Genomic DNA, 20,922 nt, shown 5'->3' with positions numbered 1-20,922 from the left:
CAAGGTACCGGCTCATGGATTACTGGCTACCTGAAAGACAGGCCCACAGCTGACTGTGCCTTCTCTGAGTCATGCCACCTACAGAAATACTCTGACGCTGCAGTGGTTGGATGAATTAGTGATGGGCTGCAGGAGAAGCACGGAGGACTAGTGGATGATTTTGTGGAGTAGTCTGCTTCTGAATATGAATAAAACTAGTGCTGTGCAATACTGCAAACTAAGGTGTCGACCCGATACTAAATACTGTATTTTGAAACTGGGTTTTTGGAGACCTGGAGTGTAAATGTGGCCTTCTCTAAAGGACTTTGAAGCTTTTTGTGTCAAACAATAGAAGTCAACCCAGACAGTTTTCATAGTGCCTATTTTCATTTCCAAAAAAATGATCTATTTAACACAATTCAGTGCGGTACACACTGAACTTAGAGCATAAAAAAGCATTGATCCTATCATGCATTTGGATCGCCCACCACTAAATGAGACCAAAGAGAAGATGATCAACTTCAGAAGGAAGAGGACAGCTACATGCCCTGTGTCTATTCTGAGACTGAATGCTACTGCGGCGGTCTGCAATCAGTTCTTATATAAGTTTGTTGTACTAAATTGAATTTTTAAATGCTGTAACAAAAGAAGTACTCACCTTTGAGGTAAATTTGCAAAAATTACAAAAATGACGACAGACCGAGAATAAGTTTTCCCGTTTTATTTCAAAGTCATGCCACAAGTTGACATTAAATACAAAAGAAAAAACAATAATTTCAGATCTTAGCTATAAAATAACCACAGTGTAACCGAGAACCAAATTAAAACGAACACGCGTTAAAAAAACAGAACAAAAAGTAAAGCTCACGCTGAAAAAGAAGACACAGACAAGCACACAGTACAGAACGTACAGCACGGCTCTCTGATACCTAGCTATCAGTAAACACAGCAGTTGGGAGTGGATATATAAAATTAACAAGGTTATAAAATACTGATAAAAGATACTTGTTATAAAGACCATAGCATCTTCTAGAAGAGTCACCATGCAGTAGGTATTCCAGTCTCCAGTTAATAAACATCAGCAGAAAAATACAAGAATCACAAGCTCATTCCTTGAGTGGACAAGACTTCGAGCTCAGATTAAAAATGTCAGAGTGTCAAATTCGGTATGGCCTACATGATGCTGTCGTTAGGATAAACGTGATATCTGGTGCAGCTGCTCCTCGACTCCAATTTAGACTCATGCGGCAAGTTGACGAGGCTTTAAGATCAGCACGCAAGCAGTCGTTCTGTCTAGAAATGATAAACGCTCTAAATCCAACATGTTTTCACTTGATTCCTACTTCCATCGAACCTTGTGTGCATCATGACTGCAGGTGTCTTCACTTTTCTTAAAGATTTGGGAGCCGTAACTGCTTATTCATACCAGAGAAGGATGACCTAAGAGATGAGGCTCACTCAGGCTTCTTTGTGCTGAACCATCAGCAGTCCTGACCTCTCACGCATCTTCATTTTCCCTCTCTCTGCCTTGCATCTATGCTCTCCTAAACCTTCTTTATCTCTGGATTGTTCCCTTTTTTCTGCATGTATGAAAGGTGTGCTTGATCATTGTGTAGTCCTTTCAATTTCACGCGACACCTGCAAACTGCTTGAAGTCCCCAATCAATCTATGTCATAAGTTTCTTATGCCCCATTAGAGGCAGGTGACTGGCACTTGGACAATGACACAGATTTTGTAATTTTGCTTCTCTACACCATCTCAGTGAATTTCTACATCAAATAATCAAGATATGACTGAAGTACAGACTTAGAGTGTAATTAAAGGGCTTTACTAAAAGTGCTGTATTAACGGTTCAGGACATTTTTATACATAGTTCCTCATTTCAGAGGCTCAAAAGTAATCGAACAGTTGATTGATGAGCTGTTCTGTGGTTTTTCATGACAAATCAAGCAGATAAAACATCCTAAGAACCGCCAAACTTAGGATTCAATCAGACCCACATTTTTTGTCACTACTTTTTATTTAACCAATCAAAAAATGACTTCAGAAACCAGTGGGTGACAACACAGAAGCTACGTCCATCATTTTTAATCCTAAACGTGTTGGAGAAAACACTGCAATGGGCATGTCTGACTTCCAGAAGAATTGAGGCCCTGTAGTTTTATTGATGATGCTGATAGAAGTAGCAGGATGATTATGAAGTATAGAGAGCTATAGTCTCTGCACGAATGGATAACGGCCCAAAGCAAACCCCAAGAGTAAGAAGAGTTTCTGAAATAATGCAATTCTGTTGTTAAAACTCTTGAATTAAAGCTTAAATCTGTACTTCAATCACATCTTGTTTGCTTGATTTTAAATCCACTTTGGTGGTGTACAGAAGTAAAGAAACAAGATCCAAATACTTATGGATCTAACTGTAAATCACACAAGGCATCATGGGAGAAGGAATAAGGGAAACAATCTGATTCCTTTACGCATTCTAGCTGATCACTAGAGGTCGTGAACACAAACTGCATCCACCTGAAATGAGTGTCTAGGATATAAGCATCCACCAGAAAGATGGATCTCATGATAAAAACTAATAAGTCAAGTTCCTGCTACTTTTATATACATACTGTATACTGCTGGATACTAAATACAAAATATTAGAAAACTGGTTACTGTTTCCATGCATGCAAGTGTGCAACACAAGCCTTTTACTTCACACAGTATGTTTATCAAAGTAGCAAGTGGGTTTTTACGGCACTCTGAGAACTGAAAATGAACACTCTGTGATTCGTGGTGGCGCGAGCAGATCTGAAGTGTTTTTGCTACATGCACTGGCATTTTTGGATTCGTACAAAAGTCGCCGCCGCTGTGAGTAATTCGGCTTCATTCAAACAGTTTCTTCAAACCTGCTTTGGCGTGGCCATGCAGAAAATCTACACAGAAGACTGATAAGCTTTACAGCAACTATCAAAAAAAGGTCCAGACACTCCAATAAAGCCTGGTCTGTGTAAGTGTGTGTTAGTGTGTGCTTGTGTTTGTGTGTGCGTGTCTGTGTGGTGGTTAACAGTGAAAGCCATTAAACACTTTTGGCAAAAGGATTACAATGTGCAACAATTACAATGATCGACACGGTGACAAAAGGCAGAAACAAAGCTGGGCATGTGGTGAGGAACAAAAGCATTTGTCCAACTCACACACTCCATCACCCACGATGCATCTCTTCAAAATAAAACACCTTTTTTTTGGCACATGAGTTGGGGCTCGGACTCCGTACTCTTATGATTGCTGACGCTAGTGCCTAAATACTCCCGTGTGTCGCAGCTGTCAGCTTCGGTGTTAGCCGTTATATTTCTGCGTCACTTCTGTACGAATAAAGAAACAGCCGGAGCTGCGAACCACTGATCAGAAACCTCACAGTACAGAACTGACATCGGCCGAAGGGACACTCAGGGGGAAATAAAATCCAGGTTGGCTGATGGGAAGCCTGTACTTCTGAATACAAATAATGTCCTGTTCAGTCCCTGTCAGAGTTCATGAAAAATAATCTCCCTTCACTTATCTGCTGTTATACTCAACAACAAAAAAAATAAGGGCCACATCCATCCGTCCATTTTCCTAACTGCTTATCTGAATCCCAGCTCTCACTAGGTGAGAAGCGAGGCACACCCTGGACAGATGGCTGGTCCATCGCAGGGTTAACAAACAGAGATTGACTGCGACTCACGCCATTCATGAATGCTAACAGACGGGGTGAAAATTAGCATCCCCGAGTCTCAGGCCATGATGGAAAAGGGTGGAGTACTACTCCAGGAAGTGGTGGAGTTTAAGTATCTTGTGGTCTTTTTCACGAGTTGGAGAAAAGCAGAGCAGTCTGTCACAGTAAAGACAGACCTGAAGGTGTTCATTTACTGATCGATTTGTGTTTCTACCCTCGCCTATGTATATAAGTAGTAGGAATGAACCTCCTCTGAAAGGTGTCAAGGATCTACAGACAGGCTGAGGAGCTCAGACATTTTTAGGAATTAGACATGAGAGTAGGAGAGAATCTGGTTTCGTCATTTCCTGCCTTCCAAGCACATCCACAGCCATCCATTTCCCATTTAACATACACATTTGTGCAAGTAATGCCAAAGTGGTTTCATCCACGGGAATCAGGGATAAGGAACACTGCTGGGCAACAAGCAATGCATTTCGTGTCAACCTGCAGTAAACAAACTGATGATTGGAAAGGGGGAGGGGGACCATATGGGCTAATTGAGTCCCATGTGATTTGTCTGTAAGCAACCTCATTGGTTAAAACACCAAAACTCCAGCCTGTCACAGCGACATGTTTACCAGGAGAGGGTATTTGTCTGATTCCAGCTTATATCTTTGTATCTTATATTTTTCATATCTGACAACTATATTTCACTCATAGAGCAGAGGCTGTGTTTTCTGAAAAATAAGTCCCAGGCAATAACTTTATGACCCAGAACACTGACATTTAACGTTTGCAAAAGCATTTCCAGAATCCTCAAATCTCGAACCATTTCAACTCCTGCACAGTAAAAGAACAATAAAAATTACTTTCAAGCTATTTTCTATTTGTGAAGCCTTGCCAATTTTGTGGCTCGGCATCAGCATAGTTTCTTATGAAGTCTGGTTAAATTTGCATTTATTTAAGAAGGATGCAGGTCATTTACATACGCTGTATATAAAAGATGGAATTGGACACGGTTTAGTTTGTAGATTCAGCATTTTTGAAGCCTTCACAAGACGATGGAGGGGAGTTTTTGGATAATCCATTACAATGCATCAAAAGGCACCAAGAGCAAAAACAAGGTTGAGTGATTTAGTTAGGTGACACAAATTAGTGGCGGTGAAGTCAGACAGCTGCTGACTATAGCTGTTGTCTGCAAACAAAGCGACCACATCCCTAAATTTTAAGCATTACCAAATCCAAACAGATGAATATGAACATTCACCTCGCATTCATTCGATATGAAGACAGAAATCGTGTTCTGGCCCATACACACATTCTTTTGTTTATTCTGTAAACTTGGGCATTTTCAACAGAGCACAATGACTCGTTTTGGAGCCCCAAGTGGTCGTTATATGAAATGCAGTTTTTGCCTTAATGTTTTCTTTCTAATTTACATCTTAAAGGTTGACATTTTTTATTGTGTGGGAAAAGCAATATCTGGCGGTTAGAAAATACATTAAGGATTCAGAAAATACCCAAAAGATCAAAAGATACTTCTTTTTCAGGAAAAATAAAAGCTCTGTATCACAACACCCGTGCACACATTTGGCACTGATAATCTTCCGCAATAAATTTATTTATCTGAGCTGTCTGAATTTTTTTTTAGCACATAGACAAAAATGATCTTTATACTGTTTTGGACAAAGAGAAACTCATTTTAACCAAACTAATTTAACCACAGCTGGACTTCAGTGCCTTGCAGTAGGCCACTCTCTGTGTGAGGGAGGGGGAAAGCCTTCTTGTTTACCCAAACACCTCTTTTTCACAGTAGGTGTTGGTTAGGAGGGAACTCTGCATCGATACCACCGGAGAGCCATCCTTTATTTAAACAAGAGCCAAACATTAAGAGGTGAAAGCTGGAGTAACCTCTGTTCTTCCCATAGTCACAGGTTCCAACTTCAGGATCAATTTTATGTTGCAGTGCTTGCCTGTTTTCAGAGAAGTGCATGGAACTGGTTGGCAGAAAAAGGAGGAAATACTCTGCAAATAAAAACCGGCAGGCTGTCTAATCTCACACTGCTCTGCACTACAGTCTCCAACACCGGCTGTTTGCACTGTTAACACATTTCAGATTCAGTCTCGTGTTACGTGACGTTGACTTTCTTTCAGAGTGAAACCAACAAAAAGACCACAAAGAAGATAAATAGCACCTAAAGAGTCGTTGACAACTGCTGCTAATGTTCACAGATGCTAGAGGCATTATGAATGCATCACTGTAGTACAAGACACAACTGCTTCAAACAGACTGATATGATCAGACTGACATGAGGTGCATTTTAGTGTAGACATGCTCACTGCTCAAAACTAGCATTTCCAAGACTTCTGAGATAGAAAGAATAAATATATAGAGTAACAATTGAACAGTACAATACAAGGCTGTGGATATCTTGGAAAAATAACCCATGCAAGACACATTTATAAAGATGCTGTACACAAACATGTGTGACCACTTAAATGCCATGAGTGACAGTTCAAGTCATGGAAAAGGGCACTAAAAAAGGGGAGGGGGGGGGGGCTTGATATTTTGTCTGAGATTTTAGTCCACTAATGGTTTACATTCAAAGGAAATGTCTTAAAAATAACCATAACTTACATTTTTCAAATTTTAAGGGGAAAAACGTAATAACCAAAAGTTTATAAAACTTGGATTGCACTTTTGAAGAGGAACAAAAAACACAGGCTGTTATTTTCTGTCACAAGAAGCCGACCGGATGGTAAAAGGTCGGATCGGATGGCCACATGATCTACGCGAGAAATGTCATCAGAGAAAAGATTAAACTGTACCAGTGTTGGTTCAATATTCAAAACCATCTGAATTCAACAGTTCGTCCGAGTTGTTTTCCTGCTGTGGAGGCAAAGCCAGGAACAAGGCGATGGCACAGGTTGTTTGGCAGGACGTCTCCTCTGCTAAAGCACTCCTGTCTCTCCGTAGTCTCCGAGGGTTTTTCTTTTTACCCCTCAAAGCTAAAGAAATAAAGTGCAAGGTGTGTTTTTACCTTCAAAAAAGGTCCCTTTTTCTATTCGGTTCACACCTTTCCTTTGTGATCTTTTTCTTTCAGGTATACATTCACTCAAACACACACACACACACAGTCTCACACACTCACGCTTGCAGAGCTGCTGTCTTTCGGGATCACGTGGCGTGAGTCTTTGGCCCGGGCCGACAGACTCAAGTCAGAGGAAGCGTCAGGCAGTGGTGTTGCCGTTAAGAGATGATGTGGCACAGGGGGTGGCGGTTTGTCGCTAGGCTTGGGCCGGGCCGGGCCAGGCTAGGCCGGTCTGAAAAGGGGGCCTGGCTCCTCTTTGGTCCCATAAAGCACTTGATTTATGTCAGGGTGAATCTTTGCACTCCACTGGACTGGAAAGATGTTTGCATGGGGAGGAGGAAGGGGGTAGCACTATCAGAAGCACCGGCTGCTAAGCTACGACTAGAGAGATGTGCAGCACAGGCAGAGAGTTTCGGGGTTTTTTCGTTTTCTTTTTAAAAGCCATGCAGTTTAGAGATCGTCCATAGCAGCCGGCGACGGAAAGCATTCTCGAATGATGCTAGTGATGGAAACCGGGAGGCAAGACTTCACACACACGGGTGCGCTCACAGAACAACACAGAAAAAGCACTGAGTCGAGGGGAGAGAAGAGCTGCTGTTGGCTTTGAAGTCCAACGTAAAAAGTGACAGACTGCTGCATGCTCTCCAAAGCACCGGCAAACTGCTGAAGACTTGAGGTGTCTGGGTGGTTGGGCTGGCTGGCTGGGCGGGAGGATTATTCACAGTCATAAAAGAGCATTTGGGAGACAGAAGCTGATAACACGATGGCAAAAAGCAGGGCTTAATGCAGACTTTTAGAGACAAAGAAAAAACTAAACCAAGGCTGTGCTAAGATAAATAGTATTCAACATAACCCACCTCCCCTCGTCTCCCCAAAGAGGAGAGAAAAACTCAGCCTTAAGGCAATGCATAGCCCTTGGAAACAGTGGCACATGCATGGAGAGTGCAGAGATGTCTGCATATGTATTAAATTCATGTATGTGTGTGTGTGTGTGTGTGTGTGTGTGCATGTGAGTATAAGAAGAAATAAAAACAAGTCTGTAATTAAGGGTCAGAACAGCAAAAATATCTGATAAAACTGTTGCTCTGATGGAGATTTCTGCTACTTTAAGAACAAATTTGTGACTAATGGACAATTTTGACAGGAATGTATTTAAAAATAGTCTGTACAAACCCCCTGTACAGCTTCCATCAGGATATATGGATGCAGGCCTTCAAAAATAAAACCCTGTGAAGCTAAAGGAAGCAAAGGAAAACAGAGACACACAGAGAGCGCAAGCGGCAGGAAAAAAAAGACACAGTGAGCTCCCGCGATGGTTAAAAGATGAACTGCGAAGGTGAACGGCGGGCATGGTTCGTACGCCACCTTGAGCTTCGATCATTGCAATCGTATAAACTGCTGCTTCAGATGTTGGTGAGCGTGGTGGACGTGATGAGGCGCACAGTGAGCGTGCCCGGGAGGTCGTTGTCCTGTCGGCTGCCCTTGTCGCGCAGGTGAAGCGTGTGCTGCTCCTGGCGCTCGTTGGGGTCGCTGAACAAGATCACCTGACCCAGGAAGGTGTCCACGATCATGTTCTTGTTGTAGATCTGTTGGCCGCTCAAGGGAGGAAGGCAGAAAGGAAAGAAGGAAACAAAAAGACAAAGGGCAGTAAGCACAAAAAAGGAGGAATCAGCGAAGGAAATACACCAGAGAGAAAGTGACAGAAGACGCTAGGAAGGAGAGAAGTAAAACACTGAGGAAACCTTTTCTCGGTTATTCATTCACACAGGTCGTTTGAAGCTTATATGTCAGAGTATATGTTTAAAAAAAGTTTTTGTGGTTGTATAAGGGTACCCACACTATATATACTACTTAACAAAGTTATTAAACCACTTGTCATTTAAAACAGCGGTCCCCAACCTTTTTTGCGCCACAGACCGGTTTAATGTCAGACAATATTTTCACGGACTGGCCTTTAAGGTGTGGCGGATAAATACAACAAAATAAAATGATACGACCAAGACAAAAACTTATTTTGTAAATATAATAATAAAAGTGAATTCACTGTGTAATTGTGTAACTTTATTAGCAGCGTCCTCCTGAAATGCGCCAACAACATTAAGAGTAACATCCTCCTCTCTGCCTCTTAATGCTCTCTGGTTGCTATGGTAACGTGTAAATATTTCTTTAAAATTCAAGCTTTTAATAGATTTCAAAGAAATCTATTAAAAGCATGTTTAAAACTAAAAAAATTAGTAAATAACAAAATGAAATGAATAAAAGGTCCTTATTCACACATAATAACAAGGCTCTCAGTGATTGTTTGACATTTGACATGTTTGACATTTTGTAATAGAAAAAAAAGGGATACTGTATTCATACATATACACACATTACTATGCAATTACATCGTATGAGAGTTTATTCTCAAGTGTCAGAGTTCAACCAAAGGTACAGCCACTTCAACGACAGTTTCGCTAACCTGGACTAACAGCACCTAACAGAGGCTAACAGAAGCTAACAGGGGCTAACAGAAGCTAACAGGGGCTAACAGCAGCTAAAATCAACAGGAATGACAGTGCTACCAACAGTTCACCAAATCCTCAACAGGTTCTCTGACTCTATTGGACTGCTTTCAAAAAGTTTTACAGCCTCTTAACAACTGAGGAAAACAATGGAGTGACAGCCTTCAACAAACAGGGAAAAACCCAACAGTCGGATCCATTCCAAAAAGTAGTACAAACAGGCCAGCCGGCCACAGCCATCATCTCTCGTCTGTCTAAAACATGTTTGTCCTATAGCAGCCACAGTAGCTAAGATTATGCACTTAAATTAGAAGGGCTAAGAAAACACCTCAGTTGACTGCAATCTGAAATCTTGAAATCCTGACAACGTGGGACGTGTAACTGAGGTTACAGTGACTGAACTTCCAAAGTAAAAGTGAGGGGACTGGCTACGGATGAATAGTGAAAATGATAAAATGAATCATTAAGCACACTTGGGTTTTTAATGGAGCTCTACTGGACAAATTAATAAGCTCAATGAAGGTCTGTTTACTCAGTTTTGAATTGATCTGTCTATCTTTTAGATTGTTTGGTGAAAAACAATCATTCATTTAAATAAATAACTCTCTTATTTATTTAAATGAATGATTTCTCTCTCTCTGAGGCTAACAGTGTGTAAATACAGATGATTTACCAGCTCTAATGCCCACTCCTCATGGTTTCATTTCACTGTGTTACAAATAAAACAATTTCACAGCTCTAAACGAGCAAATCCAACATCGTATTACTATTAATATCCTCCCTCACAAATACACCGGTTTACATGTGTCGCCTGATATGGAGCCTGTAACTGATTGGTTATGGATGCTCTGCAAACATCCTTAGCAGCCTCATTCTCACGTCCCGTAGGCTCAAAGAGAGAGTTGATAAAGGGAAAAAGGACTGAAAATGAGACAAGCGATGAAACGCTGTGAAGCTCTGCATGAAGACGAGTGCCACGGGACTATCAACCCAAATTATTCCTGCAGCTAGCTCCCACTTTTCTGCAGCCGTCACTGTCGACTGTGTATTTAGGTTCTTGCTTTCACTTTGCGAATACTTAAGATGTTTTGACATATCTACAAATATAAGAAATATATTATTCATGCCCTAGATCGTCTACATCAAGTACTGAAAGAGTAAATTTTTTTTCAACTTACAAGACTCAAATTTCCCACGTGTTTGGTTACAAAATGCTAAAACACACACACAGAGCTGTCACATAGGATGTCAACGTGAGACCAGAGAGCAATGAAAGCGGAGAAACGTAAGGTTTTCCAACGTTTTTTTCAACATCTGTAACAGCCGTAACTCCACTTGCTCGATGAAAGAATTCCAACAGTTCCCGAAAGCAGCGACTTTGAGTTTTTCAGTTATATTAGGATCACTACAATAATCCCAGGAACAGTGTCGCAGCAGCCTCACTGAATATGGCGCCCTACCTGGGATTACCGTCACGACCCTCATATCACTGATAAAGCACAGAGTTGATGCTTTCAGGAACCGTTGGAATTTTTCAATTGTGCCAGTGGTTCAAGAATTACAGTAGTTTGACCTCAATGTTTTACCTAATGTGTTAATAACAGTTTGACGCCTGTGAGGGAAACTTAAGATTTGTAATTATGAACATTTATTTCTCAGTAAATGTGATCAATACTTGGTATTGGATTTTTACTGGCTGGATAACCCTGTATTTTGAATTCTACGGCTACTTTTTGTTTGTGTACAGCGTATATTATGTCTGCATTATAACTTGTTTGTTCTGTAGGTTTACTTTTATTTTCTTTATATATAAATTATTTTACATGTAGTGGCGATATGAATGTGAGCTTTTTTCCTTTTTCTGAGACATTGTTTACTTTAGTCTTGATATTTCTTTTCCTTTTATGAAAAACCTGCTGGTGGTTAAGTTTTTGCACACTTTTCTTTGATATAGTTGAGTTTATGCTTGAATCTGATGATTTTTATATATCAACTCAAATGGCTAGTATTTAATTTAGAGTGACCATGTGTTTGTCAGAGACTGATGAAGAGAGGTTACACAATGGCCTGCTCGCAGAATAAACATACAGTATATAGCAAGACTTCCTAGATTTTGTTTTCTCATCCTGTTACCTTGATTTGAGTTTAGTGAAACTATGCAATGAAATCCAAAGTAAGCGAACAGTAACCTTACAGCTACTGTTCAGAAGATGTGCACTTTACATTTTGGTGCCATGTCTAAATGTGAAAGTTGTCAAAGGCCTCTAGCCAAAAGCTGTAGTTTCTGAGGGATAAAGAACAAATCAAATTTGAAGTTTTCTTTTTCTCCAACCTTTCACACTACGGACTGCAGAGTGACAGCTCACCTCGATGTGGATGCCCTCCTTGGGCTTCTTGCGGTAGAACAGGCCTTTGATGTCAAAGTTTGGGCACCGTGTGTCCTTATGAACTGGTGAACGAACCCTCTCTCCTTCACAGGTGATGATGACGTAGGGATCTACAGCTGTCAGAAAAAAATGAACAAATATCTAAAAGTTTAAAATAGCTCTGCTCGGATAAAACCAGCAAAATGTCAATAAATGTATTAATATAGTACACTGATTAATAAAACAGCCGCAGAGGACATTTTTTTGTTACTAACAATGTGCATTTCCTGATAATAATTCTGGACTTCTACATTTGAAAATACTATTTAATTAAAAAACAGCAACAAAAAACTAGTATTTCTGTCTCCACTTATGCTTTATAAGTATGAACAAAACAGTAAAGGTGGGCGGCTCGATGATAGTATTGATACCAATGTTGGTATTGGTATCGGACTGATACTGGCATTATGAACTGATACTTTGTTTCTATCCTCTGTTCAGCATGTAGCCCACTGAACTGAATAATTTGGGGGGAAAATGAAAACATGCATTATGAAAAACATCTGAGCCCTTTTGTACTGACTGTCAAATCTATTTTATTAAGAGAGGTGGAACTAAAGTGCTTTAAAGACAGGCACATGGTGGTCATTAAATGTGTTCAGAATTTGCAAATTGATCGATTTATCTCTGAAGTCATGACACATTGCTATCCCCTACATAAGCTAACCTTACAAATTTAAAGTAAAACCAAAACTGGCCCTTGTATTTACTTGGTATCGGAACAGTTAATGACCCCCTGTCGAGTGGCTCCTTACTGTAGTGGTTTAACATTTGCCTAACAATTAAAAGATTTGAACAGTTTTGTCTCAGGAAGGGTAAAAATAAAGTAAAATCTGTCAAATCAAACATGAGGAGCTGCTCGCTCTGGTGGCTCTTTGTGGAGTAAATGTAAATAAAGCTTGACTTTTTGGGGGATGCTGTACACTAACTGCTCAGCGCTGATTTACTTATTTAACAGAAGCATACTATAAGACGCTACAATCACATGAACTTTTGTGTTACAAGTTACAGCAGTTAGTGCACACACACACACACACACACACGGACAAACACACACACACATGCACGCACGCACGCACGCACAAACACACACACACACACACACACACACACACACACACACACACACAGTAAGAGATTTAAGCCATAACTGCTGCACACTACAGGCAGTAGACACTACACTAGCTAAATTATCTCAGCGGGTGGTGCTGAGGTACCTCGTGCTTTGCTCTGGGCTCTCGCTCTCTTTTTGGGATTGAGGCAGTGCAGCTCTGTGGGTTTTCACAGCACTTCATCATTGACATGCAAATACAAAACACAGCACTCAATGTCAGGCAAGGTTACGGCTGCTACGCACCGACTGGAGTCCTCATACCGACCTCCATTGGAGTCCTGTCCCTGCAGACCCTCAGCGTTCAGTACATGGACCTGAGTGACCAGCTGAGGGTAGCCACACATCCCCGTCCAACATGTCTGAGGAGGCTCGTCCAGGGTCAGCTCTCTGAGTAAGATGGAGACAGCACAGGTACGTGTATGTATGAACACAGATATGCCTCATGTTGGAGTGTGACAGGCCTCTGTAACGCTGCCAGTGCTGCAGCAGCAGGTTCTGGTCAGCAAAAATAGAGGAAAATCCAAACTTCTGTACTTCTTTTGGATGTCCTAATGAAAGCAGTGCCAAAAGCAACAGGAAATAATAGGTGAAAAATTATCTACTATCTGTTACTGTGCTGATGTATCAACACAGTGTGAAGCAGTCCTTCTCTTAAGCTAACATGAATGATTTCCTTGGCAGAATTTCTGTGGTTGTGTTATTACAGGAATCAATCTGGTTTAATGAGTGTAAATGTAGGACTGTAACTCTCCTGATACACTGTATAAATCATTTTTAAAATTAAAGTAAAGACAGGAAAATATTATATATAAATTATATATATTTTATATTAAGACTTAAACAGTGTTTATAATGGCTGTAATACAGAAATTCTGGCTGTGAGCAGAACACTAAGCAGGACACCAGCTTCAAAAGGCCTACAATACAGCTGGAAATGTGCACTGCACCTAACAGCAGGAAGGGGTCTAAGACTGATATGAACAAAGTGCATCGTCCCAGAAGAAGAAATCAAGAGCTCAGCAACAGAAAACTCTGCACAAGAAATTTGAAATAATCCAGGCAAGAAAACCTAAACCAAGGTAGCAATCAAAATAAGCCGGGGAAGACACCTGAAACCCAGGCATAAGATGACTGAAATAAACTTAGATAGGACAACACTGGTATGAGAAAATCAAAATAAGCCAGGCAAGGAAGGAAGCTGATAATAAACATGTCAGAACAACACAGAACCAAGCATAAGATGACTCAGTGAGAAGTGAAGCTAAAAATACAGGAAACAGGAGGACTTTTGTTCCCCTCATTAAGCCCATGATTTGTCCAGATGTGTAGGCAGATGTTTAGTGTTAACTACTGATTAAATGGGAAGTCTTGGAGCGAGTATTGAAACAAATTACTTTTTGCAGAAGTAACTGTGTAAAGTGACTGACAGGAAGTACATTTTCATCCAATAATGCATCCAATTGCGTCAGCCTCTGACGAGACTTTAAAAATGTAAAGCATCCGAGTGTAGCTCTTTACATCCAGATGTAAGACTATCATACACTTACTTGCAGTCTGAAGGCACATCAGTGAAGACACGGAGCAGGAAGTCACCCTGCTGCCTGGGGTCAAAGGTTGTGGGAATGATGACGTAGCGGCCCTCCTTCAGCTCCTTCCTGAGGAAGACGCAGCGCGAGTTGATGTAGATGGAACCTGCTACTTTCTGCTGGGCTGTGTGCATACGGTACTTCCGATTTAGCTCCACCTGAGAAGGAGAAGATCCAGATCTGTCACAGGTTTACTTCCTGGTCACGCTTTGTGAAGATTTCTCGGTTATGTGTGCGTGTTTCTACCCTGTGGATATCGAAGCCTATAGCGAGATTTTCTGATTTGCCCTCTTTTGGTGTGGCTCTCTTCTCTTTTTGCTGTAAGCAGATCAGCACCTCGTCCTCCACCTTCTTCACATCAAACACATACTAGGAGGAGAAAAAGAGGACGGTGCATCAAAGTCCAGCACTGATCACACAGTTCTTAAAGACAAAACCACAACATGTACCGACCTGAGGGTTCTGCAGGAAGGTGGCTTTGTGATTGATGCAGCCTCCGGATCGGTTGCGTAGGGGATCCTGCCGGTGGACCCAGGAGCCCCTCATCACCTCCTCCTCCCAGGTCTTGTGGATGCTCAGATAGGAGGTGTTGATGAGGCGGCACAGGATCAGGTCAGTGAAGTACTGGCAGAAGTCATCAAATGTCATCCTGCAGGAGGGCAGCAGGAAAAGACGAGAGAAGAGAGCAGAGAGAGTGGATACCAACTAGAGGGAAAAGCTTGAAAGAAGAAGACCTTGAACAGGTACAAAAGCAGAGGAAACAAAACCAGGAGCAAAGCAAACGGTTAGGATGTACAGAGCTGAGATAAAATGAGCCTAAAATTTGAGTGCCGAGGGTTTCTGAAGAAGAACTGCATCATTTTATTTGACACGATGAAGATAATCTTCTTAATCTTATTTCTAATTTGACCTCTTTCCTTAGTGATACATGCAACAAAGCAACAAAGTAATAAATAAACTAATAAATGAGCTTAAGCCAGGCTAGCTTATAGTCTGTATTGAGTTGCTACAATATCAGAGCCGATTTGAAGGCCTTATTCATGTCTCTGCCTTCCCCTCATCATTCTGAGGTTGGTCCCAAAGAAAAGGACAACACAGAAATGCGTATACTTTTACACCATGTTTAATTGCTTAATTATCTTTATGCGGTTCATTTACATCACAAGGAATTAAACAATAAAATAGAGGAAGAAGTGTGTTTAACATTCTAGTCTTCCCAGGATAGCAGTCCTAAAGTTCAACTCCCGCAACAGATACATTTCACATTGGTCCTAACCTTGGGCTCGTCAAAAATATAATGTCCTTAGTATGAGCATCTACCTTTGTAACAGCAGACATGACAGGCCACCTGCTTTAGCTTTGAATCAAAACATCAAAAATCTCAGCAGGAAGAAAAAAAAGCTCAAAATGTCAAACTATTCCTGTGGCCCAAACATCAGTGCCTGAAAATAAAAGTGCTGTAGCCTTTTTTTTTTTTTTTTAATGTAACAAAATGACTGTGGGTGTATTTTTTTTTAGGCTCTCACCAGAACTCGCCGTCGTCCTGTACGGTGACGCCCAGCTTTTCTCTCTCACTTTTGCTCACCTTGTTCCACTCCTCCGAACTGCAGGGAGCAAAAACAAAAGAGCAAACAGGCTTTTATGTGAAACGAGCTTTTGTTAGAGGCAGACTTTAATTTTGTTGTATAAGTGTGTCAGATTTTAGTAAAAGGCCTCACTGTTTCATGACCTGAACTTGTTTGGAGCTGCTCTAGTTGACGTCTGTTGTTGACACGTTATCTTCTGTCTCACGTGTTGGTTTTACACAACTAATTACACCAGCACCTAAACAGGTTCATGTATCACACTGACCATTTATTTAACTCAGATTCCGGGGGGCTCAGGTGCTGCATGTGGAGGGGGGTTCCTTGAGCTTTTTCTTTTTGAGCTCATCATTTGTGACAGCTAATTTCCCCCTGCTCATCATCAATTTATTTCCTCTGTAATGGCAGCACACATTACAGGAGCCTTCACAACCTCTTGCTGGTTAAACGGGACCAGCGAAACACCTTTAAGCCTCTAAAAGACCAACTATAAACGGACCATTGGGCGAGCAAAAATCAAGCCTACAAATGAGACTTAAAAAATAATGTCTAAACATGTAATTATACTTTCAAGTAACCAACATCCAACATTGTTTTACTGCTCTCATTTAGCTTAGGTGCTGCACAGAGCCACCTGCTCCCCGTTGGAGTCCAGTATGACACTGCATTGGTAGTCTGGAGATGAAAGCCCACGTCTACCTGTCATAGCTGCTACTATCAGCAGGGGGCAGTGCCAAAAATATGTACAACAATCAGTGAGAAGACAGAAGTCGTGATCCATAAAGAACTTCTTTGTAATGAAATGACACTTAATGTTAAAAATAATGAAAACTGTCCCCTGTAAACGCTGCCTATGCTTCCTAAGCACGCTTTATTGATCATCCCTTTCCTGGTCAAGTCAGCATTTGACTTACATAAACCATGTCGTGTTGGTTAATACTGTATCACCCCAAAAAAGCACTTTGCTCTCAGACTGTAGGCTTACCTCTGTGGAATCAGCTCAATGTTTGGATTCGGGAGACCGACGCGCTGTCTGCTTTTAAGATTAGGCTAAAAACGTTTGATAATGCTTGTTGTTAGGGCTTAATCAACTGTATCTGAATCCTCTTTTAGTTAATAGGCCTATTAACTATGGCTGTTTCTTCTTCATGCATGTCTTCTCCATCACCATGTGTTTAGACACTTCTCTGCATTTAATCATTAGTTATTATTAATCTCTGGCTCTCTTCTTGCCCATCGGGGGTCGTCTGATTGTTGGGGTTTTCTCTGTATTACTGACTTTACCTTACAATATAAAGCAACTCAAGGTGACTGTTGCTGTGATTCAGCATTATATACTGTAAATAAAATTGATTGAATGAATGGATTGAATGGATCTGTTGCTTCAAACATGTCTTTGTCACTCAAAATATTTGAATTTTTATTTTCTGCACCTTTCAGTGCAAATTTCCTCTTATAGCTAACCTTAAGTTACCCTCAGAGTACTGCAAATAATCCCTAAGGGCATTAGTTAACACATTTACACAAGATTAGCAGATTTAAACTGTACAACATTAATTTAAGATGCGTACAGTCATACTAGTAAAATAATATACATCTGCTTGCTATGAAAGGTGGGACCTCAAATATGGGGAAGAGGAAAAACATTTAAATTATTAACAGAATATTATAAATTTTAATTGTAAGACTTTCAGCTATGACTCCTTATAACGACCACAGCTATAAAGTTTATTTCTGAGTAGCTGTATCGAGTTCAGACAAATGAATCGCGTGCGCGTCTCTCCCTCCTGAGCTCTATTTTAAAGCACCAGTCGTGGTATTTATTACCGTGTGAATCATACCTGCACATCAAGGTTTCCTCTGTATTCAGTGCTCAGGGGAAACACAGGTGTTTTACTGGATGCATTAGCTCTGTGTTTATGTCTCTGTTTATGATGCCCTGACAAACGTCCAGCGGTCTGTCAGCCTCCATTTACAGTAACGGGTTTTATCAAACCATGAATAAATTATTCAGCGACAGTGAGTGAATGATGAGGGATGACTCACGTCTCTTTAATAACAGCTGTCTCTCTTTCAGCCTTATCAATAATTCAGAGTCTGTTATTATCTGGCTTTACCGGCTCCCTGTTTGTTTCACCGAATTTGCCCGTTCACGATTCAAAGACAGAGACGAGGAGGGAGCACATTTATTTTTCCGTTTTACCTACTCCTGTAAGAAGAATAGCGGAGAATAAACAGGCGAGCAAAGCAGAAAGCACAAAACTGAGCTGAAACATTTTTCTTGAGGACGTCTGAGCTGCTTTCATAAACAAGCGGCTCTCCGACTGGGCTGAATTTAGCCGTTCTTCTTTGTTCTGCAGCCCATTAGCTTGATTGCATTTCCATTTTTCATTGTCTACATGACATTTTCCATCGTCCTCCTCTTTTCTCTGTGTCCTGGACCTTATGTATGGATTGCTTTCTGTTGTCGTTTGGCATTTAATCATTCATCATGTTACGTCTCTTAGAAACCTCGTGAGTCAAATTTTGAGGGACCGGCGCACTTTGACATTTTCAATTTATGTAATTGGTTAAATTGATCGTGACACGGTCACGTATCCTATTACGGGCAAAATACATTGTTTTGGGAATGCTCCACATCTGACTCACAGAGGTAAGATGTCTGCTATGAGTAATGATAGATGAAGACCGCTCAATTACCTTTAACAGGGTAGGATTTGAGACTGAGGAGCTTCAGTAGTTTATCTTCCTGCCTGCAGGTGGCAGTGTTGTGATTACCTGTCACTCCAAGGGCCACTCCACTCCTTCTCCCCCCAAGGGTTCCTCATGCGGATCATGTGCAGCTTCTCCGACTTGAAGAAGGCAAGCAGTCCGTGACCTAGCCGCACCTTCCGTACATCTGTCACGGCGTAGGCGTGGCCTTTGACCAAACCGCAATCCAGCCGCGCCTCCATGTCCTCTATCGTGGTCGCCTGGAAAGCAGAAAACACAGACGCCTCTGTCAGTCCGGACAAAAGAAAAGAATGCTAACAAACAAAGCTAACACAAAAAAGCAGTTCCTCTAGCGGCCACTTGAGGCAGTCTACAAAACTAAGTCAAGTCGAGTTTGGGCCTTTATGGATCGTTCTCCCTATAATAATCCTAAACTCTAAACTCATCCACCTGGATACTGGAAGTAGGGGCATAGCTGATTTGGTTTTCAGGTGTCCCAAAACAGGGAAGCTGGAGTCAGTTGGTGCCTGCTAGTCCTCATCTGTCGCTTTGAGTCCTTAAAGGGACCTCTTAAATGTGTGTTTTTTTACTGTTGTTCCCTGTTAAAGTCTTTTTAAAGACTCACTAGTATTATCCCATCCCTGAGGTTTGTGCTTCAGTTTTGGTTAGTTAAAAATTTATTTTTTAGTATTTTATTAGTCTGTTAATTAGAACTAATTAGCAGCAGTGGTGATAAACAGGGTGATAGAAGAGGTCAGGCAGGAGTATCTGTGGACTACGATGTTTGCAGATGACACTGTGGTCTGTGGTGAGAGGAGGAAGCAGGTGGAAGACAGCCTGGAGAGGTGGAGGTATGCACAGGAGAGAAGAGTATGAAAGTAAGTAGAAGCAGGTTTGAAAGTTGAAGATGCAAGGAATAGAGAGATTTTAAATACCTGGGGTCAACCATCCAAAACAACAGACAGTGCACCAGAAGGGTGAAGAAGAGAGACGAGGCAGGGTGGAGTGGGTGAAGATGATTGTCATGGGGGATTTGTGGCAAAAGAAGAAAGGAAGGTTTGCACATACAGAGGGCTGGTGTCACAGAGGAGCACGGTAGAAATAGGACAGGGTGAGATGGAGGCAGATGATCTGTTGTGGCGACCCCTAAATGAGGCAGCCGAAAGAAGAAAACTCCAAAATATTTAACAGATGTGCGCCTGTGTGTTCCACCTGTATAGTTTATGAATGCAGCTTTGTTAAATGCTAGGTGGTGTTAGCTGATATATATGCTTCTGGCTCTAAAAACCCCCCATCATGGTGGCAGACAAAATGCTAACGCTGGAATGTGGAAATGTACTCCAAAAGGGTGACATCATAGAGGCTATGTCCATCATGTATACTGTCACAGACCGCCATGTCAGTATGTTCAACTTACATACCAAATATGATCGGTTTTGGTTAAAAAAGGAACAAAGAACAAAATAAAGCAAGCTGCAGGGGCCAAAAAGCTACAAAAAAAGGCAAAAAGGTGAGACTTCAAAAAGTAGTCCCGAGTAACCAACATCTGACATCTTTTACATGAAATCTATGCTCGCAACAGCTTTTATTATTTTGTTCTTGCATAGAGGTGAGTCGGCATAATGTTTTATTGGAAGAACTGAGCTTTGAAGAAAAGCTGCTATATTAATGACTAAACAGATGGTGGCAGGAGAGCAGCAATTCTCAGTTTACTGGAGGTTCAGACAACATAAAAGAAGGACGTCGCCTCCTGGTCTTAAAAGTTAAGCACCTGAAACCTGAATTCTTACGGGGTCCTGTACCCCCCAGCCGGCCCCGTCAGATGGGAAAAGGAAGTTTCTCCTTCCTGCTTGCTCACAAAGGGTCGTCTGATTGATTGTGGGGTCTTAACCTTATAAACTCAATCGCCTACAGGCGACTCTTGTTGTGATTTGGCGCTATATAAATAAATGCAATTGAATTTAATCTTTTTAAAAGGCCAGCCGGGGGCTGCTTATCTTATTGTAAAAAGACTTTTGGTTATACAGAAGTTCATGGGAAAATGGCCCTCAGCCCCCTCTGGGACCTCAGTGAGCACTTTCCTGATGGCTTTATGGGCTCGTGCTCTAGTTTCAGATCACACTGAATAAAACATTAAGTTCATTTTGCAAATTACAGTAACCCACTGCTACTTATATAGTGCCTTTCTACTCAATTTTGAGTCACTTGCTGATATCTATACCTAAGCACTTTTATCTAAC

General features: G+C 41.2%; 1 protein-coding gene across 5 annotated transcripts in view; it reads right to left on the bottom strand.

Moving 5' to 3' along the window:
* Window positions 1–685: 685 nt before the first annotated feature.
* Window positions 686–20,922, bottom strand: part of capn5b (calpain 5b) — a 65,046-nt gene continuing 44,809 nt past the window's right edge. Inside the window, exons 7-15 of one of the 5 annotated variants that reach the window (XM_025910874.1) lie at window positions 18,749–18,942; window positions 15,914–15,991; window positions 14,841–15,036; window positions 14,634–14,756; window positions 14,349–14,545; window positions 13,067–13,188; window positions 12,905–12,958; window positions 11,628–11,764; window positions 686–8,343 (exon numbers count right to left, since the gene is read on the bottom strand). In XM_025910874.1, coding sequence (XP_025766659.1) covers window positions 8,161–8,343; window positions 11,628–11,764; window positions 12,905–12,958; window positions 13,067–13,188; window positions 14,349–14,545; window positions 14,634–14,756; window positions 14,841–15,036; window positions 15,914–15,991; window positions 18,749–18,942 — 1,284 coding nt within the window. In that variant the 3' untranslated portion in view covers window positions 686–8,160. Of the gene's footprint in view, window positions 8,344–11,627; window positions 11,765–12,904; window positions 12,977–13,044; window positions 13,189–14,348; window positions 14,546–14,633; window positions 14,757–14,840; window positions 15,037–15,913; window positions 15,992–18,748; window positions 18,943–20,922 lie in introns of those variants that run through there. The other 4 variants (XR_003221923.1, XM_025910873.1, XR_003221924.1 and 1 more) reach the window with 4 other exon arrangements.

This window comes from Oreochromis niloticus, linkage group LG10 (assembly GCF_001858045.2).
Source record: "Oreochromis niloticus isolate F11D_XX linkage group LG10, O_niloticus_UMD_NMBU, whole genome shotgun sequence".
NCBI lineage: Eukaryota > Metazoa > Chordata > Actinopteri > Cichliformes > Cichlidae > Oreochromis > Oreochromis niloticus.
Note: the sequence above shows the minus strand (reverse complement) of the source record. Positions and strands in the feature narration are given on the sequence as shown.